The 24,162-nt window shown below is 36.4% G+C and overlaps 2 protein-coding genes across 4 annotated transcripts in view; both read right to left on the reverse strand.

Annotated features, from left to right (window-relative positions):
* Positions 1-834: 834 nt before the first annotated feature.
* Positions 835-9,250, reverse strand: Tm2d3 (TM2 domain containing 3). 2 transcript variants are annotated; one of them, XM_015493138.2, is made up of 6 exons: positions 9,094-9,250; positions 8,568-8,660; positions 6,902-7,059; positions 5,423-5,597; positions 3,866-3,941; positions 835-1,159 (listed from the first exon to the last, which is right to left on the reverse strand). In XM_015493138.2, the coding sequence occupies exons 1-6, from the start codon at positions 9,182-9,184 to the stop codon at positions 994-996; spliced, it is 759 nt and encodes a 252-aa protein (XP_015348624.1). In that variant the 5' UTR covers positions 9,185-9,250; the 3' UTR covers positions 835-993. The 2 variants fall into 2 exon arrangements, with proteins under 2 accessions (XP_015348624.1, XP_015348625.1); XM_015493139.2 differs by lacking the exon at positions 8,568-8,660 and having other exon boundaries at positions 9,094-9,233.
* A 1,122-nt stretch (positions 9,251-10,372) lies between these two features.
* Positions 10,373-24,162, reverse strand: part of Tars3 (threonyl-tRNA synthetase 3) — a 74,548-nt gene continuing 60,758 nt past the window's right edge. For both annotated transcript variants that reach the window (XM_048790371.1, XM_015493140.2), the window contains exons 14-19: positions 23,709-23,786; positions 23,524-23,624; positions 17,418-17,522; positions 13,618-13,690; positions 12,810-12,924; positions 10,373-11,528 (exon numbers count right to left, since the gene is read on the reverse strand). In XM_048790371.1, coding sequence (XP_048646328.1) covers positions 11,380-11,528; positions 12,810-12,924; positions 13,618-13,690; positions 17,418-17,522; positions 23,524-23,624; positions 23,709-23,786 — 621 coding nt within the window. In that variant the 3' untranslated portion in view covers positions 10,373-11,379. The remainder of the gene's footprint in view (positions 11,529-12,809; positions 12,925-13,617; positions 13,691-17,417; positions 17,523-23,523; positions 23,625-23,708; positions 23,787-24,162) is intronic.

Raw genomic sequence — 24,162 nt, forward strand, 5'->3', positions numbered from 1 at the left:
TAATTAGCAAATAAACTAGAAAAAAAATAAGAGTCCATCTCATGATATTTATGTAAATACTCCCAAGAGATATTTTATAGCTTCTAGATCAGGTATGATGGTTAAGTCTTCTGGCTATTAATATGTGCAGATGTTTAAAAAGCAATACACACAGACACCTGAATTTGAAAAGAAGAATGTTAAGAATATTTAAATGTTTCAAAAGCAACCTTGAGTAGAACCCACTTTGAATAATTGCTTTTCTGTCCAATAAAGGGTTCATGAGAGAACTACAATAATTCAAAAACATTTATCACATTTACCAACACTTCCACTTTATCAATAAAGACTGCTGGAATGTGGCAAAAATAAACATTTTACTTCTTAATAATAAAGGTAAGTTGTTATGACTATTCAAGATATTTAAATATAAAAACAGGTGTACAATATTTCTTAAAGTGTAATTTTATTAATTTTAATACATTTGCAACCCTCTACCTTATTAACAAAATTTGAATCATGGCAACTAAACACATAAGTTCTACATTTTACTTTATAAAGACCAGACTATACTGCAAAGCTCAAAAGATGACTGAAGCAGACATAGAAAACCTTATTTAGGTAACATAATCAGAGCTCACCCATTCTCTACATTCACAACTGAATGGCTTTTCAAGACACCCCCTTCAGGTTGAAGATACAAACCACAGATTGACTCAAGCAACAATAAAACTAACTTCATGGAATTAAATGGTCTTTCCATCACTGCAGAATTTGTTCTTCTGGGTTTAAGTTTATATTTTTTCACAGAAAAAAAAAATTCAGGTAAATAAAAACAAATTCCAGGTTAGCATGTTCAGTGTTTAACTTCTTTATTTTACCTTTATCAAGGCAAGCAAAGTACAGATGCTGTACATTAAAAACATACAAACACATAACTCACAACACATCAGATACTATAGGCCAACAGACCTTTTCCTAAGGACTGCTCCTCTCTGAAGCACATAACCACAGCTAAATGTACAAAGAGCCATCTGCTGGTCCCACGTAGCCAACTCCAATTAGCAAGACATCTATTAGTGTCCATATTCCCAGGCCACCAAAGCTGAAGAGCTTGCCCAGGCCTTCACGCCACTGGCCCAGGTAGAAGCGGTCTGCTCCAAACCCACCTAGTGTGATGCTGCAACAATAAAGTAGGCTGAAATCCGTAAATGTAGCCAGCTATGGTTTAATATCCACGCCAAGTCACATTTGTGAAAAGGCCTTAAATTATAACAACCCCTAGTTAGAGCATAAATGACCATTTCATAAATTCACAACACCAAATAATGCTGGGCAAGACTGCTTATCAAAAATAAACACATATGGCTTAGCATGTACAGGGCCTAGGATTCAATCCCCAGCACCAAGAAAAAAAATGAATAAAGAAGCATACAATTTTTAACCATGGTGAAAGATATGTTTTTCTCTTTTTAATAAAAATAATCAATCTCATTGCTTTTAAATCAAATTAGTCTGACAGAAAGTGTTCTGACATGTAGTCCTGAGCTGGAGTCTTGAGGCATATACCACAATGAACTAAACCAGATAAAGTTGTCTTAACTTTCTTCAGTCACTCTTTTTTTCTTTTTGGTACTGGGATTGAACTCAGGGGCACTCGACCACTGAGCCACATCCCCAGCCCTATTTTGTATTTTATTTAGAGACAGGGTCTCACTGAGTTTAGCACCTTGTTTTTGCTGAGGCTGGCTTTGAATTCACAATCCGCCTGCCTCAGCTTCCCCAGCCACATGCCCGGCTTTTCAGTCACTCTTATCTAAAAATTTAGTATTACGAATTAATGATTCTTAAGTGCTTCAAATCTTAAGATCTAACAATATCAGGAAAATATTTATTATAAAAATTTCAAAACTCAAATTAAAGGAAAGAGTAGAAAACAGTTTCCATGAACCAGCTCTCATGATTATTCACATTCAGCCAACTGTGTTTTGATATTGTTAACCTACACCCTCCCACTACTGCAGAAGACTGCTGGCTCTGTCTTTCCAAAGGAGGTTCTGCATCTGTAGTCAATCAACCACAGATCAAAAATATTTTGGGGGGAAAAAACTGCATCTGTACTAAAAATGCACAGACTTTTCTTTTTGCCCTTATTACCTAAACAATATAGAATACAATTATTAACATAGCATTCAGGGCTGTGGCTCAGTGGTAAAATGCTCGCCTAGCATGTGTGAGGAACTGGGTTCAATTCTCAGCACCACATAAAATTAAATAAATAAAGTCACTGTGTTCATCTAAACTAAAGAAAAACATTAAAAAAAAAAACTATAGCATTCACATTGTATCAGGTATTATAAATCATCTAGAGATGATTTAAGCACATGGAAGGATATTTGTAGTTCTATGCAAATACTGTGCTATTTTATATAAAGGATGTGAGTATCCAAGTGGACCCTGGAATCAACACCCCAAGGCTTCTGAGGGACAACTGTACTTTGGGACATATCTCATTTACAGAGAATATTTTAAAAGTACTATGTTAACCCTGAACTCATTGAAAATGCAAATTGTAAATTGTTTGCAAAGAAAATATGAGATCCATTTTTAATATGTGCCAAAGTGTTCAGTAAGATGCCGTAAAACTAGAAATAAAACATTGATTTAAAAAAAGAAAAGAAAAAGTACTATGTTAAACTCTATGAAGGAAACAATTTTTAAGTCCTTAAATGTATCATGGTAATGTAAGATGTTAACTATGCAGCAGAGACTGGGTGAGGGGTGTGCAAGAAACTCTCTACCATCTTTGTGACTTTTATATAAGTCTAAAATTACTTTAAATTTAAAAGTTTTCTTTTAAAGTCAATTGCTAGTTTAATTTGAATAATTACTGACAAAAACTATGTATGGCCAGCTGTCAAATCTTATTTTGTCATGTCTAATTTCCTATCTTGGATTCCTCTTTTACTTTCCAATAAACCTCTGGTCAGCACAAACCCTAATGTAATGTCTCCCGCAATGGGCAATTTAGCCTTCTAGGGAACACTTGGCCAGGTCTGGAGGCATTCTGATTGTCCCCACTGGGGGAATGGGGTATGACTGAGAACTAGTAGTAGGTATAGGCTAAGGACACTATTAAACATTTTTACTATGCACAGGACAGCTCTACTACAAAGAATTATTTGGCTCAAAATGTCAACAGGGAGAGGGTTAAAAAATCCTGCCCTATGTCACATATTGCAGGTATCAGGCTCTAACATCAAGATTTCATGGTAGATAGCATAACTTTTTGATTAAACATTTAACCAGGGCCCCACCTGTCTTTCCCCTTAGTGGGAAGACTGATAATCCTGATGAAAAGTTTAAAATATAAACATTTTAAGAGTTATAGATCTGTAATTATCTGGATGATAAAATTATAGATAATTTAGTTTTTCTTTATTTTCATTTTCCACTTTTCATTATATTATATTATAATAAACTTATATAAAATAGCTTACATTATATAAAATGTTATTTTTTACAAGGTCAAAGTTACTTAAAATTTAAAAGTATACCTTGCAAAACCTTCATATTTTAGCCTATGCATTTTACTGATTCACATAAGTTCAAGATGGGAACTCTGATTAGTCCTAATGCTCTACAATAACAACTCAATTAAATCATTTCTAGAATGACTTAAAATCTAAATATGCCTGCAGCTAAATTCTACAAAAGTACTGTCTGATCTTTTTACCTATCTGCACCTGTGTATTCTAGAGGCTATCTAACAGAAGTGGTAGGATCTTAGCAAAGGATGTGTCTGGCTAAGCCTAATGTTTGAAAAATTGCATTGATCCCAAAGAAATCCAAATGGTATTTTTAACTTATTAATACCAAAGCTTACCTTAGAGCCAGAGCAGTCGACCACTTATAACCTCCAGTCCAATTACAGTATAGCATTTTGGGAAAAGTACGATTACCTTACAAAAAGAAAAAGGAAAACACTCTACATTAAAAAATGGATACAAAAATACTCTCTCGAGATGTCATTATAACTAATGCCTTATAATTTAGAATCAAAAGGTCACCTCTATTTATAATTAGTTTTACTCTAGTTAATAACACAAAGAAAGTCCTTACCATCTATAAGCACAGATTTAATATTTAAATCAGTTAAGTTGGTGTTAAAACATAAAGAATATGAAATGCTCTACTAGATATCAAAACTTTGGGTGAAGACAGATATATACAACAGGAAGAGCCAGCCCAGAACCAGCACCACATATAAACACTTGACATATAATAGAGAGTGACAGAGATAGGCTGCAAAATTGGCTATCTATGAGGGAGGAAATAGAAAAGTGAATTTGCCTCCTAACATCTACCAAAGTCAGTCAATTTCTTGTGGATTATAGTACTAACTGTGAAAGGCCAAACTTCCAGTTTTTAAAAGAAAATAAATATAGAAAATTATGAACCTGGGGTGGGAAAAGAAACAACAAAAAGAAGTGGTTAACTATAAGACTAATTATTTAATCACATTTTCAAAATTCTATTAATCAAAAGATACTCTAAGGAAAGTGGGGAGGAAAAAAGCCAAAATCTGGGAAAGGGTTTTAGGGTCACCTAAGGATAGTACCAAGAATATAAAATAATACCAGAAATCTTTAATATTAGACAAAACCTAAAGATAAGACATACTGAAGATCTAGATCATCAAGAATAGTTATGGGCTACCACTGGTGGGAATGTGTAAACCATTCTAGAAAATAAGACCTGAGGGAGAATATATGCCAGACACACTGCTACAAATGTACAAACAGAAGATAGGTACAGAAATTTAAGAGTTGCTGCAATAGGTAAAAACAGCAAAAAATTCAATACCTTGGAAACTGGATACACTGTTGATACAATTTTATAATTTATAATCTGACAGTGTAAAAATAATAAGAGAAGTCCCATTAGAGCCCTAATGTTGAGAGGAAAGAGGTCCCAGAAGACCAGTCTTATTTTATACATCTAATCTAAAATAAAGAGCATATCACACTATATTACACACATACACACAAACACACACACACACACAAACAGAACCACAGAATATTTTAAAAGGGAAGTGGATGATGAAATTCAAAAGGTGTTACCTCTATGGAGAAGGAAGAACAAGTGGACAAAGGGAACATTCAGGTGGTTACAATGTATCAGAACTGTTCATTGTTAATCAGGGGAAATTCAATTACTATGTTTTAGATCTGAGATATTTTTTGTTTTATGCAATTTTGTATTTAAAAAGAGTTGCACATTTTCCATACATTTCTTTTTTAGTCTATCAAGTCCACTAATGCGGATTGGCACAACTAAAAAACTGCTAGTGTATATGATAAAATAATTAAATTTTCAAGTTTCTGGTGAACTTAGAAATACTTTGTTTATGAAATTCCTTGAACTCTGACTGACTTACCCAAGCAATGGATGTGATCCCGCACTGTGCAGTTGGCAGTGTAACGTTGCCGAGGACAGGACACTGTCATGCAGCTGGTGGAATTGGAGCACTCATAATCTGTTTCAGGAAGCTGCCAGCAAAATCTGCAAGTCATGTTGATGATAAAGCTCTTTTGGGATTTGAAGTCTTGATCCTATACACCGAAGGACACAGAATTAATCAATCATGATACAGTTATTTGTCATCATGTCATTAAGACTACATAGGCATATAATACAAAATTTCTAAAATACGTATATTTAGGACCTAGCAGTAAGTGGGAGAAAAATAGTCACAAAAACAATATGTATGCAAAACAAATGTATGTTGTATGATCTTATAATCATAAAAATATACACCCAAATATATACTACATACCAAAGTGGGGAAAAACCTACATAAACTCATATCAAAATAGCAAAAGTTATTTCAGGGTGATAAGATTATTTTACCACTTTTGCCTAATTAACTTATTTTATAATCAGTACATGAATTTTATTCTAATTATTTATTTATTTTTGTGCCAGCAATTGAACTCAGGGATGCTTAATAGAGTACATATATTTTAGTAGTACAGAAAAAAGAAAAATTATTTTATAAGGTCATAGTCACAGATAGCTGCCTGATGCTTCTGTGAGCATAGCACACTGCCTTGCTTCCGAGTTCCAAATTTTCCCAGCATTTTCCAGCTTAGAACAATCACATGGCATATATGTCTGTATTGCTGTGTGTCATGTAGTTCTTCTCAGTTGGGCTGCCTATTGGGTGACCATGCCAAGTGCTCATGGAGATGACAGGGAAGACCTGGAACTCAGAAGCAAGGGAATGTGCTATGCTTACAGAAGCACCAAGCTGGGATCAGTGAACTTGGATCCTTCTCCAAACTTGCAGCTCAGTGACCCTCAAAAAAGGACACTCTTACCTTTCTTTCAGCTATATTTCTATCTGGGATTTATTTTGGACAAAACAGGGACTTAACTTTTTTTTTTTCCCAGAGAGGTATGCAGTCATCCCAGCATTTATTGAATCCATCTTCTCATTACAAAGAACTGACTCCTTTGCAAGCTCATCTATGTAAAAAGACATTTTCATGCCTCTATATTATACCAGCTCTCACTACCAAGAACACAGAACCCATCTGCAGGAATTACACCCACTTCAGATACACTAGTAAAATGAGACCTTCTCCAGGTCTTACAAAACAACATTTCTGTCCTGCACATTTTCATATAATACCAACTGGCTTGTCAGTTACCAACATAATTGGAACAGTAGCAATTTGATAAGGAAGGGAATACAGGATTTTAAAATTTATTTCTATTTATGTACTTTACAGGGCTGTTATAAAAGAATACAAAAACAATTTCAGAATCTCCCTCCAACAGTCAAATCTAACAACACTTTTAACTTGGGAATTTATAATGCATTTATTTAGAATAGGTAAGCTGCAGTACTTACAACACATGTAACAGAAGGTTTCACTGTACAGTCAAAAGTGACAGGCTTCCCATAGACACAGGAGAAATTTGTAGCACAGTCTATACAGTCTGCAGGAAGTCTGCTACATAAACCATTGCTTGGACACTTCATCATATAGGGTGGGATTTCGGTACTTTCTGTGAGAGGTGAGAGAGTGGCTTATTCTCTCTTGACACTGATCAGAATAACAGGAAAACAATTTTTCTAAGGTGAAGAGACACAAACATTAGCAATGAGACACTACGCTCGAATGCAAAAAGCACTAAGTTGGAGTCAGAGTCAGAGAGACACCTACAATTAAAGTATGGTTCTGCCACCAACCAGCTGTATGACCAGGTGGGCAGCATACTAGTAAAAAGTATTTCAGTCTTGCCTCCCAAGTGGCCATGAAAATTGAAGATGCTCATGTACAAATAATGTAGAGAAAATGTCAGATGCAAGTTAGCAGCTCAAAAAATCTACCATTTATAAGATGAAAAACTAAATCTTAGACAAGGTAGGAGTTATGAAACATCTCAGGGAATCTATAGTACAAATGAAGCCAGAATTCAAATCTCTCCATTTCCAATCCAAAATTCTTTTCATTCAAATTTACTGAATAGGAAATGAAGCCACTGACACCTTTGGTGTACCAACTCTAGAAAACACTTTGTCATTATTCCACACTGATATTTCAATAAGCCATATTTGCTAATATAGTATTTATATTTTTATAACAAGGTTCAAATTAATTCCATATTTTAATAATTTTTTCAGCAAGTTGCAACTTTTTTCCCAATCCAAACAATGGGGCAACACATTTTTAACAGTTAATAGAACATAAAAGTCACTAGCATTAATGAGAAGAGGGGTTTTCAAAAATGTGTAAAAGAGCCAAGAATTCTTGCGTTTTCTCTTTAAAAAAAAATGCATCTTAAATCACATTCAATCAACTTTCACATTCAAAAAGGAAGCCTAAAATACCTCTTCCAGTTTTGAGTCATTGGTATAATGGAACTCTAAAGGAATGAAACTACTTTCCATTTACCAAACACCACTGTATTAAGCAGTCAATCTACAAAATACAATTTTCTTTTCTATTGTTCCCATTTCTACATGGCTGGAGTCTGGACACTTTAGAACCACAACTGCTTTCAGGCAGTTGGGCTAATCTCACAGCCTGAATGGAGAGGAAACAAAGGCCCAAGAGGGGTGAGTAATTTCCTCAAGTTCCCAATAGCACCATGAGACTCAAGACTTCATGTCTCCATTAATCCCTCTCATACGCTTCCAATTCATACAGCATTGGGGGGCCTTTTAATCACCAGCAGGAACTGGGTGCTAGAAATAGAAGGAATTTTCTGAAGGGAAAGAAGCACTGGTTAAAGGTTACTTTGATAGAGGAAGTGGAAAAATAACAGAAATAAGACTGAAATGAGAAGCGTGAGGTTGGAAAAGAGATGAGGTAGGAATGTCAAAAGGTATTCAAATACCAAAACTGTCTACTGAAAATGGCTGTGTATCTGCCCGTAATTCACATAACCTAAGATACAATACACAGTCAAAAATTAAGTGACTTCGTATACTAAAAGAAACTGTATCAAAAACAGAAAGAAACTACTGTATATAAAAAGGCACATTTACTAGAATAGAAAACGTCTAGTACCTGCTGCCCTGGGAACTACTGTGAATGTACGTGTTGGGCCCGGATCCTTTATTGCCTGAGCCAGCGGCTGCGAATGCTCTAAATTTAAGGATCCTACAATTAGAGAAACACGTTATCCCGGGATATGAAAACCTTGGTTTGTGTGGTTAACACGCAAGTACTACACCAAGCCAATAACTGCTCTTGAAAACCTCAGGGTCTGACTTCCCCAAGACAGAGAACTGAAAGGGCGCATCACCAATAGGGTCTACACCGTTTCGAGTCTGCAGCTAACAAAGGCGGTTTCAAGTTGGGTTTCTGTTTCCCCGGCGGAGCCACGGAGAGTTCCCTCTCAGCTGGAGGGTTCGGTAGCGAGGTAGCTGAGCACAGGCTCCGGCGAGGCATCCAGGGCACGCCAGACTGCAGCTACCCGCCGCCCGCCGCCCAGCACGCAGCCTCTGTGGTCCCGGCCCCAACGCTTCTAGCAGCTCCTGGGACCCTCTAAACTCTCAGCCCGCCCTGGCGCGACCCCCGACCTTTAACTCACCACCACCAGATAGAATGTAGAACTGCGAGAGGAAGAGCAGCACGCGACACAAGCGGCGGAGGCGCAGGAGCGGTCCCGCCGCAGCTGCCATCTTGCCGACGCGCGCGCACTTCCGGGCCGGGGGGCGGGGTTCCCGGCGCGCGCCTAATGGGGGCGTGTCCGGGCGCGGCCTGAGAATTCCGGGGCGCAGGCGCTCTGAAGCTGTGGTCCCGCGCTAATCTGCGCCGTCCCCTTCTTCGCCGCACCTGCGGAAGGTCACCTGGAGGAGTGTAATCGCCTGACCCAGTGAAAATGCTCGGTCCCCTAGCGTCCCTCACACTGACTAGACGCGTGCCCCGCCTCCTTCTCCTTCCACTGCAGGAGCCTGGGAAAGGATCGCCGTAGTACCGAAATTCACCCGAGGTGACTGAAGGTAGAGGCGGAAATTTGGGAAGTTAGGCACTATATTCAGGTAGTTGGATGCTTACGTTTAGAGATAAACGTTGCTACTGTGTGCTAGGTACTGTGCGAAGGTGCTGGGACCACATTTCATAACTGGCCCTGCCTTACTAGCCAGCTCCTTAAGGATACGTGGTATTTAGAGAAAATTCCTGTACGACTGGGAAAAAGCCCGATGTGGGATTTTTCACGCGAAAGGAGGGTCCGAGCACAGCCTCTCCCCGAAGGCGACCAGCCTAGGGTAAGGAAGGGAACGCTTTACCCACCTATGTCTGTTCCCAGCACAGCAGACGTCTTGGGGTGCCTCTCTATTCCACCCCTCTTCACCCGCCACAAGATGGTTCACTTTGGGGTCTTCAGGCTGTCCACGAAATAGGCCGAGTTCGGGCCCCTCTAAAACTGAGAGCAGCTTCCTCATACTGAGAGAGTAAAGGCTGAGGAGCTGACACTCCCCCCACACCCCTCTAAGAGACACCAAGGAAGCCCACAATGCCAAATTGTTCCCTGCCCTGCCCTCTAACGTAGGCTAACTAAATCTGCATATGGGTATTTCCTAATTTTTGTCTCACTTTGCCTGCCTCTTCTCTTTTTTCAAAAGCTGTCTTTGTCCTCAGAGCCTCCCAAGATGGAATTGTGAAATAAAAATTTTCTTCTGACTTCCTTCAAAGCTGGCTTTAAATAAAAAACCTGTTTTCCTACCAATTTGAATATTTTGGGAGCAACTAGCAGTGGAGTAGCCTCTTCTCCAGGGCTGTATTACTGTCACCCTCTAACACCCACTCTTTCACTTGCACTTTTGATGAGTGAAAGAAGAAAAAAGAACACGGAATAACACCTGGCACATGCTTTAAAATTTTTATCACAAGGTACACGTATTACTACTACACAGGCCTGACATATGACACTTTGTTTACCAACTATTTCACAGTTCACATTCCTCAGGAAGTAAAAATCAGAAATCATTTTGAGTCTATAAATCAATAAAATGTCATTCCCAACAAAAAAGCAATTTAACTCTAGGTGAGCATCTTACTGGTATAAGCCCAAAGCCGAAACAAGGAAACACTGTGTGATGCATTTTATTGGGGAATTCATTATTTCTAAAGCCGAACAAAGCTTAATTTTTAATTAGAAGCATTAAAACTGCAACTCTTAAACTACAATGCAAATAACAGATTCCACAACACTGAATTTCTTTGATTTTATGAGTCCTTTGTCAGTAATTCAATATTTATTAATACCTGCTTTACTTATTGTTGCCGGTTAGTTAAAAAAATTAAGTAATGATTCCATTTAAATGAGATAAAGTTTCGATGTTAACTTAAAAACAGCCATAAAAATATCTGAGACATAAGAAAATAAGATTTCCCCTCAAAGTCAAAAAGGCTTTGTGGACTTTTAATGGAACCTATCTTTTTCCCCCCTTTTTTCTTAGTGCTGGGGATAGAACCCAGGTCCTTTTGAATTCTAAGCAAGCGCTCTGCAACTGAGCTCTATCCCTAGCCCTGAAGCCTATCTGCTGAAAATCACAAGTCTTAGCAATAACTTCATATATCTCATTTTCTAGTGTTTCCATCTTTCAATGAATAATATCTCACTATTGAGGTCTCTGAAGTCATTGATTGCTTGGAAATTTCCCAAGCTTCTCTTCTTATCATCTTCAGAACACATTAATGAATTAACTTTATACATATATGCTAATCATTCACTGTGACCCATTTCAACTGATCCCATGAGTGGATCCATTAGTGGGTCCAAAGTTCTTAGAAGTTCTAACATGTTAGTTAGGAAAAATACATTTGCAAAGGTCAAAATAGATTACATAGAAGCAAGTACAAGGAAAGCACTTTAAAAGTCTTCCTCAGCATTTAGTGTACGTGATTTCTTGAGATTCTTCAATTTATTAATGGCAGAAGTTACTGAAATCTCTCCATGAATTTTGTTGTCTCTTGTTCGAACATTTACAGCATTATTTATCTTTTCTTTTTCTCCAACCACTGTAGAAAGGAAAGGAAATAAATCAACCATTAAGTCAAACGTGGTATTATGAGTCTAACTGAATTTTTCTTCAGTATTAGTCACTAATTATCTATCTAATGGTCATTAAGTTCATGCTTTAGCTGAGTGTCTTGAGGTAAGGAATGACTTCTAATCACATCTTTTTACTGCTCACTTGAGAATACAGTATTGTGGCCATGGGGCATGAATTAGAGCAGGAAATATTACAGATCCCCTGACTCTACCTGGTGGTACTTGATAAGCCAAAAGATGCACACAGACCCATGCTGGCCAACCAGAATTTTCTGGGATGTGGGCAAAAAGCTTGTTCTCGGTAGTAATCCATATTGTGAGATGATAGCAGGAATCTGCAGCCATGTTTCTTGCCACACAAAAGGAACAAACTGGTCCACTGATAATTTCAACAAACTAGATACTCAAGTGAAGCATAAATGACTGGTGCAAAAACAGGAACCAGAAATGGGGGGAGATAATCCTTGTAAGGGCTGAGGCTCCTGTTTACTTTTCTAATGGTTTGGCTGTTTAGGTCTACTTTTCATGACTTGGGTACCCTTCTGATAAATCTTTGTCTAACCTAATTTGAGATTCTATCACCACAATGAGCCTGATTAAACAACACAATACCTACCACAGAGTCAAACATTATCAATGAACAACTGTCGATAGGACAACTTTTTATGCATATTGATTGTGTTTTCTACTACTCTTTCAGCTTATGAGAGAGAGCAATACCATGCCTGCAGGCATGTCAATATCAGTTTCTCTTGATTATACAGGTTTACAACCAAAATTTTAGATTCTGTATCCAATTACTCATGTTCCTTAAGGTATTTTTTTTCACCTTAATTCTTTTCTTTTGAAAATTTGGAATCTTTCTCATTCATTTGTTTAATTTCCATGATTTCTAATAAACCAGCAAAGCAAGGGAAAATATTTCAGTTCTGTCACATGGCTGAAACATAAGGAGAATAATTCTACTGAAGAGGTTATTTTCAAATTTCTTTCATTTTCATTTGAGGTGTTCACTATTGTTAATAATACTATACAACAGGATTCATGTGGAACTTTATAAGTCTTCATCTAGCAAATAACAGAGGACCTAGCAACAGCTAATCCAGGACTCTTCTTTGTACATAGATGTTAAACAGTCAAACTGTCATAATCAAGTAGTTATGCCATAGTCCTTATTTTGCCTTTTTTAAAAAATTAAAGCAAAATAATATAAACAAACTGAAAAAATATAAACAAATTTAAGTTACCCAAAATAAAATTATATTGAGCCAACTGTGCATTTCTTATTTTCTTATTCAGTGTACAACTGTCATCTAAATCAACATCGGCCATAAATCCTTCTTCAAAAAATTCATTGGATACCTGGAAGAACAAGGAATACTTTCATTATTACATTATTTTTGGTAGACAGACTGACTCTAGGACAGCCCTCATTATTCCCATCTGATATTCATACCCCTGTGTAGCCCTCTACCCTGTATCAGAGTCGGTCTGTTACCCACAGAGGAGGGCAGAAGTGGTGGTAGTACACTTCTGAGGCTGGGTTATAAAGGACTGCATCTCTCACTCCCCAGATCACTCAAGCTGCCATGTTGTGAGGACATTCAGGCAGCCTAGGAAGAAGTCAATAAGGTAAGGAGCTGAAGTCTATGTGAGTAAGCCTGGAGGACTGCAGCCTCATCAGACACCACACCAGAATGCACTAGCTATGCTGCTCCCAGATTCCTACCTGGAGGATGCTGAGATAATAAATACTTGCTGTTTTAAGTTGCTCAGTGTTAGGGAAATTGTTATGCAGTAACAGATAATAAGGTATTCTTCTCTAATAGAACCATATGGAAAAGAATAATTTAATTATGTTTTGAAATACTAATTTTTCAAAAACACTGTGATTCAACTACATGGATATGACCCGTGTTACTTCCAATAACTGAAAACTTATTAAATTAATGTGTTAGTTATACAGTATTTTAAAGCAGGAATGACATTTCAAGCCAATGACCGACACAGAATACATGGCAAAGTATTAGGTACTTCAAATGTCTCTAATTTTACCTGAACTGCATATTCTTCACAAGTTGAACCCACAGGGATGACCATCACCTGACGAGGAGATAGCCAGAAAGGCCTGAAAAGTATACATTTTCAAAATCATTTCAAAATGACCACTTATTCTGTGATTAAAAAATAACCAAAGATTTTTTTTCAAATATGGCTTTACAAGAGAGCAATTTCAGTGGAATGGTGTAGAAGCAAACCAAACCACATTAAGAGTTAAAAGGCAGTAGAGAAGACAAAAGGAGAAACCTGGAATTTTGATAGGAAAAGAGAAGGAAGAATGGGTTGGAACACAGATGGAAGGTTAATCACATACTTGTGCTTCTGGGCATTTATCCCAAATAAATGAATACTTATGTTCACATAAATCCTGCACACTAACATACATAGCCGCTTTATTTGTAATAGCCAAAAGCCATAAATACCCCAAATATCCTTCAGCAGGAGAATGGTCAAATTTTGGTGCTTCCACACCATGGAACATCATTAAGTAAAAGTGAACCAAGTGTTGGTACTTGACATAACACTGATGGATCTCAAAGGAATTCCACTGAGTTAAAAAAAGCTGATCTGAAGAGGTTGCATACTATATGATTCCGCGTACTTGACAATCTTAAACTGACAGCATTATGGAAATGCAGAACAAATTCATGGTTTCCAGATTGGTGGACAGGAGTGAGATAGAGCATTAGTGGGAATAATAAGAATAGGAGGGTCCTTATAAGTGAGTCTTGACTGGCAGCAGTTATTCCATCCAGACACTGTGATAAAAACCTTATAGAACTAAGCACGCACACGTGTGTGTGTGTGTGTGTGTGTGTGTGTGTGTGTACAGAAACACACACTCTCTTAAATGAGTACAAGTGAAAGTGGTGAAATCTAAATGAGGTTGGTAGATCATATCAATGCTTATTTCCTAGGTTGTGATACTTAAATTCGGCAAGTGTTGCCATGGGGGTGGGTGGAAACTGGGAAAAGACTATGCTGCACCTCTCTATATTGATTGTGTCAAAATGTAATATTTTTTAAAAAACATGGAGGGGTAGGTAAAAGCAATGTTTGATGTGGACATTTGCCTATTTCTTCATCATAATTTGTAGGTGGAAGGGTATGCAATGGGGATTATTCCCAGACAGTTCTTTATGAATGTGCATATTTATATATTTTTTCTTAAACTGTAGAAATAAAATAACATATGATGGACATAATTAAACATTTGATGAAAAACAGAGTGTATAACGTGCTCTGGCCTCAGTCTGTCCCCAGTCTTACTTTCCCCAGAGAACCACATTTTAACTGTTTTTACTTTTAGTTTTTGGAGACATTTCCCTCACAGGTCAGCTGGTGTCAGAAATCTTGGTCCCTGTGAGGAGGACAGCCCATACCACATACTGGCACCACCTCCTGTCTCCTACTTCATCTCCTAATTCCACTAGTTATCTTTAGTTGTTTTTTGTTTGTTTGTTTTTGCCACTTTCACACTACCATTTTAATGTAAGACACCATCATTTCAACTGGATTTTAAATTAACAACATGGACATTCCTTCACCAAGTTCCAAATCACTACATGGCCTCTGGGGATACAATTTGCCTTCAGTAGTGATACATACTGATCCTAAGGTATGGTACCATCAAAATTATTTTGAAGGTAGAAGGGAATACGATTGGGACTATTCCCAGATGGTATTTTATGAATGTATGTATTTATGTATTTTTCTTAAATTGCAAAAATGAAATATATGGTAAACATAATTACATATGATAAAATACAGAATATTGGGTATAAAAGAAAGAAATATATACATATTAACTCACACTTAGTATCTATAGTCTTGCCTATATTTTTGGCTTCTGTATAATTTTAATAGCTTAAAAGCTCCATGACACCACAATATATTTCTCCAAGGTCATAAATTAAATATCTCAGATATACACAGACTCTCTAATTGCCCAGTACTTTTGGAAGACACTCAGGGAAATTTCCTACCTTATGATTCCTGCTCAGAAATTTTCTTCCCTGCCCTCTCTTGCCATGAACACTAGAATGGATGTGTGGGAACTAGTTTGTGGAAGATATACAAATACAGCACCCTGACTATAATATACATATATATATATATATATATATATATATATGATTATATAATTACTCATATCATGAGTAAAGTGGCCAGTAGGTAATATTCATATATATTATATATATATTTTAGTTGTTGATGGACCTTTATTTATTTATATATGGTGCTGAGAATGAAACCCAGTGCTTCATACATGCTAGGCGAGTGCTCTACCACTGAGCTACAGCTACAGCCCGTCACAGGGCTTTTGAGGAACCTGTGACAATGACTCTAGCACTGACATCCAGTGCCCAGTATCCACAGTCGAAGCTACAGGTATTATGCCTAGCAATAATAGTGGTGGGGGCTGTAGATCCTGAAGGCAGAATCAAACTACATGAGCAAATAGTCAGTTTCTTAAACATGGGATGGGAACCAAAAATGGCTGGTGTGCCGCATTTTCACAGGTTGTAGAATGCACCTTCACGGGATGTGGGCTGTAATTCCAGGTGTGGCTGGCTACTTCTGAGAGCAGTGATAGTGAATTCAACAATACTGGCTCAGGCCTTACTTCTTGGCTATAAATTACTTCACAGTGCTGCTGGCAGAAAGCATGGTAGGAAAGAAAAACAAAGTAAAATTCAGAGTAACTGTCTTCTATGAAAAGAAAGTGAACTTTGCTATCTTTTCTGGCACTGGCACTTGCTGAAAGGGATCCAATGTAATCAAACTGCCACAAGACAGCTGGCTGCTCCCCCTGGGTTATGGTACCATACTGTGGGATCAAGATATATCATTACCAATGGTAAATTGTGTCCCCAGAAGATATGTAGTAATATAGAACTTGGTAAGGGAATGTCCATGTTATTGAGCTCATGCATATCACCTACTGGCCACTTTATTCATGATATGAATAATTATGAGGGACAAAAAGAAGTTGATGATAACTGAATGGGCCCTCTTGTATAGAATGCTGAAACTCTCTTCAACAGTGAGGACCTTACAGTGGGCAATACCACTTTCATGGCCCATTCTGAGGAATCATCCATAAGTCCTCTTCCCTAAATCTATCTGGCATTTATTTTTCCAATCTAATTATTTCTATATCTCTGGTCTTGTGGCCAAAGCAGTACCCAGAGCCCTACATCAATGTAAAACTTCAGACCTCTGGCCAGTTTTCCTTCCAGGCAGAGGGGACCATAGGATGTACCATTCTACATTCTGCATTGGAGAGCATTTTCCTTTTCCGCAGTCATCCCTTGATTGGACTGTGATGCTGTGGCCATTCTCTCTGGGTTTATACCAGTGTATTATTCAGCTATTTATGGATCAGGTTTCCATGTTTTCTTCCCAGACAATGGTCACAAGGAACACCCAAAGGTAAGCAATACAAACTGAACAAGAGATGGCAGTGTGACAAGAGACAGTACCCTGGGAAACTGAACATGTGTTTTCCAGACAGTAAATGGATCTTTGACAGGCTTAACACAGGTGAAAAGATAACTCTTTAATAGGACTGAGTTCCCCAAAGGGAATATAGTGCAATTTTATGTCACTCTGTTTTTGCTTTCTTTGTTTCTGTTTTCTGATCTGGCAAAAGGAACAATAATTCTTATTTATTCTTTGCATACCTGCTAATTATAAAAGCAGGAGCTGCCATTTTTCCTACCAATTTAATGTTGTTAGCCATGATTTTTAAAAATAAGAGACATCTAGCTTTTCTCTTTCATGTCACTTACCATTTCCCCCCATAGTTTTCTGCAAGAATGGCTATCATTCTTTCCACTGATCCCAACACTGCTCGGTGAATGATCACAGGTCTCTTCTTATCATCCCCATCCTTACTAAAAAATGAAAATTATACATTTGAGTATTTTTCTAAAATTAGGTAATAACTTTATTATATTCTTACCTTATATTTAATTTTGTCTATAGATTTAGATTAGTGTTTCTGGGTATCTTTCCATTGACTATTTCTTTAGTGGCTGTTTTATTTCCTCAAAACAAAAGATTGCTTTGTCTTTTGTTTCATTATTTTTAAAAATTTTATTAGACAACACTTAACACATACAAAAGTACAGAGAGTAATGCAATCAATTCCCATATTCTCTTTCTTAAATTCACAGGCAGTTTTATCTGATCCTATGTACCCCATTCCTGCCACTACTGTGCCCACATAGTAAACCTAATTTTTCAAATTGTTTTTAATATTTGTTCTAGAAGTCCACTGGTCAAATTCCTTTCATAGACCTAAAACCTTCATGACACATGTCTTACATTTAATGATCTACTCCCCTTTAGAAAAAAATTGAAAAACAAAGTATGACTCTTAATCAAAATGAAGTAACCACCCTGAGATCTATGTGCACATTTCTCAGAAAGATAAATTTTACTTCACTATAACAAATATAATAGGTTCTTATGAGAAAATTTTATCTACAAATTGTACCAGCTAGGTACTACTAAAACATACACAAACCAAACAAAAACAGAGACTAATTAATTAGCTTTACTTCAAATGAAGTAATATTGGATAACATCTCCATCAATAATTTCTGCTAAGGGAAATTACCTTTAGATCAACGTCAAACAAAACTCCCTGTCTAGATCCCTCAGAAAGTTTTGGGGTGAGTGAATGGCTTCAATCCAGCCTTATGCAGACATATGTAGAAATCATTTATCTCACAAACTTAAACCAGCATGAGATATTCCTGAATGATATATTATGTTGTTTTCTATAGGAAACGAAAGAGAAGCAGGATAGCCCCTTCATAAAACCCTGGTAACCAGAAATTTCTGTCCCATGATTCATCAAGTGTAGACTTAACGGCAGTCAGTGACACCAACTCTGCTTTTATCAAATAAACATTAGAATGAATATCGAGTTTCCCCCAAAATAATCTCAATGGATTTTCACAGAATCATATTAGATTCGTAGATAAATTAGAAGATATTATCTTTACAATGTTGATTCTAAGAATGTTGTGTGAATCTTCATTTAAACAATTCTTTACTGACTTTTGATAAAATGTTATAGTGTATACTTTGTAAATATTATGTATTTCTATTTCTTATTAAGTTTATTCTTAGATATTTTGCATTTTGTTGTTTCTGAAATGTTTTTTACATTACATTTTGAGGCAGGTTATTACTAAATGGATATGAAAGCAAATTGAAATTTGTACTTTGTGCTTACTGCTTACTAATAATAACTTACTGTATTATTAGTCCCAATTTTTCTCCATTTGATTCTGTCAGATTTCAAGAATTTTGGGTTGTTTTTGGCAGTTGTAGGGGTTGAACACAGGGCCTCACAAATGGTAGGCAAGTGCTATACCACTGAGCTGCATCCCTGGCCAATTTCTAAACATTTTAACATTTACAAATAATAACAACTTAGTCTCTCTTTTTTTTTTTTTTTAATATTTGTACTTTCAGAATAGTTCTGAGTAATGGTACAAATTGTAGGCATAATCACCTTCTTCTCAACTATATTGAGGGGTTACTATTGTTTTTTGATAAATGTTCCTATTATAAGAAGGGAATTTCTTTCTGCCCATGACACAGGAACGAATGCTAAGTTTTACCTGACACCTTCCTGCAAGGCTGAGTCTCGTGTTAAACCTCCCTTGCTAATATAGGATAAATCCCTATTCCATCATGGCGATGACCTCGATGCTTTTCTCTCCTTCCTAAGCCTGAATAAATCACATTGGTTCTTCCTCTAGAGCACACCCCAAACACACCCTCTTTGTTCACCTCTATCACCTGGTTCCATCCATTGTCATCTCTGACCTGTTCACAGACTGCTGCTGCCTCTACTTCTGCTCTCCCTCTCTCCACTGTCCACATACACCTTGAATGGCTGGCTGGCTGATTTGTTTCTCCTCCACGTCCTCCTTGTATGAGGAGTGGTTGTTCATTTATTCTAACCATCTTAAAAGGATAATATTCTATCAAAAATTATTAAATTTTAAACATGTCAATAATTTTCCTTCTTTCCCAAAAGGAAACCTAAGCAATAGTTTCAATGGCTAATTTAACCAAATATCTGAAAAAGAAATAACATCAATTCTACATAATATTTTCCAGAAAATAGAACAAAATGGAATAACCTTCCCAATTTATTTTATGAGGCCAGAATTCACAGATACTTGTACAAAGACAGTATGAGAAAGAAAATTAAAGAAAATATCCTATATGAACATACATTCAAACATTCTCAACAAGCCATTAGAAGATCAAATCCACTAATACATAAATAATAACACTGTATGACCAAGGGGATTTTATCCCAGCAATGCAGTGCTACTTCAACATACTGAATAAACAAAATCTACCATAATTATAGACTAAAGAAGGAAAATCACATGACTATATGAATTTATACAGAAAAACAATTTAACAAATCTAATAATTCAACACACATTCATGATTAAAAAACTCTTGAAAAATTAGAAATACGAGGGAACTTCTTTAACTTGACAGAGTATCTACAAAAAGCCTACACATTAACAGTATGATTAAGAATAAAACACTGTATACTTTCCTTCTAAGATTAGAAACAAGGCAATGATGTCCACTCTCATCCTCTTACTCAAAGTAATACTAGTTCTAGCCAGTGCAATCAGGCAAGAGAAGACAACAAAAGGAATACAAATCAGAAACAGAAATTAACTGTCCCTGTTTATACCTGGAATGATTGTCCACAATCATGTAGAATCCTGAGAATTCTACAAAAATACAAAAGTAAATGTCCTAGAATTAATGTGAGTTCAGCAAAGTCTCAGCATACATGGTCAACTTACAAAAATCTGCTGCATTTTCCTCATATGAGCAATGAACACATGTATATAAAAATTAAAACTATAATTCCACTTAGAATCATCCCTTAGAAGTGAAATACTTGGATATTTGATATCTACATCTATGAAGATTTGCAAAGGACTTCTATGCTAAAATTTGGAAAAAATGAGGAAAGAAATTAAAATGTCATGGATCGCAACAGAGTTCAGATGTCCATCTGACCCAAACTAAATGCAATTCCAATCAAAATTCCTCCCAGGATTTTAAATAGATTTATTAAAAGCAAAATAATTCTGAAAAATTATTTATTGTAAGTTTTTTACTATAAAGCTACATGGTGGGGCTGGGATTGTGGCTCAGTAGTACAGCGCTCACCTAGCATGCGCAGGGCCTTGGGTTCCATCCTCAGTACCACATAAAAATAAATGAATGGAATAAAGGTATTGTGTACAACTAAAAAAATTAACATTTTTTAAAAAAACCTACATGGTGTTAACAAAGGTATAATCAGTGGATCAGCAGAACAGATTGAAGATCTAGAAACACATCCTCATAAATATGTCTCTGTGTGGGGGCGGGGAATGTAGGGGTTTGAACCCAGGGCACTTTACCACTGAGCTATATCCCCAGCCCCTTCTATTTTAGTTTGAGACAAGATCTCACTAAGTTGCCAAAGCTGGCCTTGAACATGGAATCCTCCAGCCTCAGCCTCCCAAATTGCTGGGATTTCAGGTGTGTGCCCAGCTGTCCAACTGATTTTGATTTTTAATTTTAAAAAATTTGTCTTTTTAGATATACATGACAGTAGAGTATGTCCAACTGATCTTTGCAAAAGCAAATCAATGACAAAAGAATGTTCTTTTTAATGAATGATGTTAAACAATCTAGATGCAACGAACCCTAATCTATACTCTACATCTCATTCACACACTCACACACACGCACACACAAATGCAAGAGATATCTTAGATCTAAATGTGAAACTTAAAACTAGAGATAAAACATAGGAGAAAATCTTCATGACCTGTGTGCTTAGGCAAAGAGTTCATAGACATGATGCCAAAACTCACAATCCATAAAAGAAAAAAAAATTATAAATTAAACTTCATTCAAACTAAAAACTCAATATGAATGAAAAGATCTGTAAAAATCAAAAAGCAAGCTACAAATTTGGAGAGAAAATATTTGTAAATAACTTAACGATCAAAACATTTATACCTAAAATATTTAAAGATATAAATTCTCAAAATTCAAGGGTAATAAAACAACAAAAACCCCAATTTTAAAATGAGGATAAGACATGAACAGGTCTTTAGCCAAAAAGCATATAAATGGGAAATAAGCACACAAAAAAATGTTAATTTTGTTAGGACTGAAGAAATACAAAATCAAAACATAATGAAATACTATTATGCATTTGTTAAGGAGAATCTTAAACAGGGGTAGGGATATAACTGAGAGGCAGAGTGCTTGCCTAGCATGGAAGACCCTCAGTCCCCAGCACCACAAAAACAAACAAACAAATAAACAAACAAACCCGGACAATACCAAGTGTTCTCAAGGAAGTGAAACATATATAACTCACATGCATTCCTGGCAAGAATATGAAATGGTAAAGTTACTACAGAAAACAGTTCAGCAATTTCTTACAAAGTTAACATACACTTATCATATTTACTCTAAAGAAATAAAACTTTCATTCACATAAAAACCTATCCACTAATGTCTGAAGCAGCTCTATTCATAATCCCCCCAAAATGCAAATGAATCAATGCCTTTAAGTGAATGACTAGACAAGCAAATTGTGCTGCATCCATACAATGATGGTATGCTGGTCAGCAATAAACAGGAACAAACTATTCAAACATGCAAAAACACCCATGAATCTATAAGGCATTATGCTATGTGAAAGAAGACAGACAGTCTCTTAAGGTTAATATAGCATGATTCCTTTTATATGACATCCTGGAAAAGGCAAAATTATAGTGACAGAGAACATATTAATTGTTGCCAAGGACTAGGGGCAGGAGGAAGTTTGACTGCACATAGTCAGCACAAATAAATTTATTGGAATAATATAGTCATAACTGTGAAGTCAAACCACTCTATATGTGCATTAAGGCTGGCCAAACTGTACACATGCATCTACACACACACACACACACACACACACACCACAGAGTTTCACTGTATGTCAAGAAATATTTTTACAGCAAGAAGTTATTGGTTTGAAAAATTTGCCTTTTCCCCTGCTTTCTCTGGCAACTATCTCATCCTCACGTCACTCCAGCTCTTTGTGAAGTCTTCCCCCTATGCCTCAGGGACAGTTAACCACCTGGACCATGTTTTCATGGTACTTTGTTCAGATCTCTAATCCTATGCTTACTTATCTTTCTTCCCCTACCAGACCATGTCCTCAGAAAATTAAAGTTGACCCCTCTTCTGGTTTGGATGTGTATGTGTTCCCCAAAGGTCATGTGCTGGAAGTTTGGTCCAGGGATGGAATTCAGGACCTTGTACATGCTAAGCAAGCATTCTACCACTGATGTGGTAGATCTTTAACAGGTCAGGCCTAGTGGAAGGAGATCAGGTTATAGGGTCCTTAGCCTCAGAAAGGATTAATGTAGTTCTCAGAGGACTAAGTTAGTTCTCAGGAGAGCAGGTTGTTATAAGGCTACCCCACACACTTGCCCCTTCTATATGCAGCCATTTCCCTTTCCGTTTCTCTGCCACACTGTGATGTAGTCAGGAGGGCCCTTGCCAGATGCTGGTTCCATGCTGTTTGAGCTTTCCAGATATCATAATAATTAGTTGAATAAACGTCTTTTCTTTATAAAGTACCCAGCTTTAAGTGTTTTGTTGTAGCCACACAAAATGAACTAAGAAAATCCCCAAATAGTTTATAAATACGTAAACAAATACATATTGAATATTTGGCATATACTAGATATACACTAATGTTTATTTTTATATATTCATCTCAAATGACAAATAATTAGGATATTAGTACTACTTTATTTAATCATATTAATCACTCACCTAACATATGTAAGATTAAATCTAATAGGCAGTTGGAAGTCCAGCTGAATTGTAGCACATTGGTGGTATCTGCCAATAGCATCCTTGATTTTTATATCAATCTATAAATTAAACAATGTTTGCTTAGTGACAGTTGAAATTTTTCTTTTAAATTTTACTTTTTTTAATGCATATGATCCACTTACTTTAGGGCCATAAAATGCTCCATCTCCTGGGTTCATTTTCCATGGTTTTCCAAATTCCATCAAGCTATTTTGCAGTTGCTATTTTAAAGAAGAAAACATTTTAAACTTCTATTTTATTGCATATTTTATCTTTTTTCATATACCTCATAAAAATGAATTCAATATATCTTATATTTTACATTAGCTCAATATATATTTATTGAGTATCTTTTATATTCAATAGAGATTATAGAAAGATGATTAAGATGACATTTCTCTCAACATACATGCATACATTTTTTTATTTTTATTTTTTAATTTTTTTTTTTTAATTTTTTATTGTGGGTTGTTCAAAACATTACAAATTTCTTGACATATCATATTCCACACTTTGATTCAAGTGGGTTATGAACTCCCACCTTCACCCCATACACAGATTGCAGAATCACATCAGTTACACATCCATTGATTTACA

This window comes from Marmota marmota, unplaced genomic scaffold (assembly GCF_001458135.2).
Source record: "Marmota marmota marmota unplaced genomic scaffold, marMar, whole genome shotgun sequence".
In the NCBI taxonomy this organism is placed as follows: Eukaryota; Metazoa; Chordata; class Mammalia; order Rodentia; family Sciuridae; genus Marmota; species Marmota marmota.

What these genes read in the sequence shown, in the direction of transcription:
- Tm2d3 (XM_015493138.2), bottom strand. Translation starts at nt 9,184, where the DNA reads ATGGCAGCTGCGGCGGGACCGCTCCTGCGCCTCCGCCGCTTGTGTCGC. An exon ending in CTACATTCTATCTGGTGGTG is followed by an intron (nt 8,661 to 9,093) that starts GTGAGTTAAAGG and finishes CTCTAATTGTAG; the next exon opens with GATCCTTAAATTTAGAGCAT. An exon ending in AGTAGTTCCCAGGGCAGCAG is followed by an intron (nt 7,060 to 8,567) that starts GTACTAGACGTT and finishes CACCTCTCACAG; the next exon opens with AAAGTACCGAAATCCCACCC.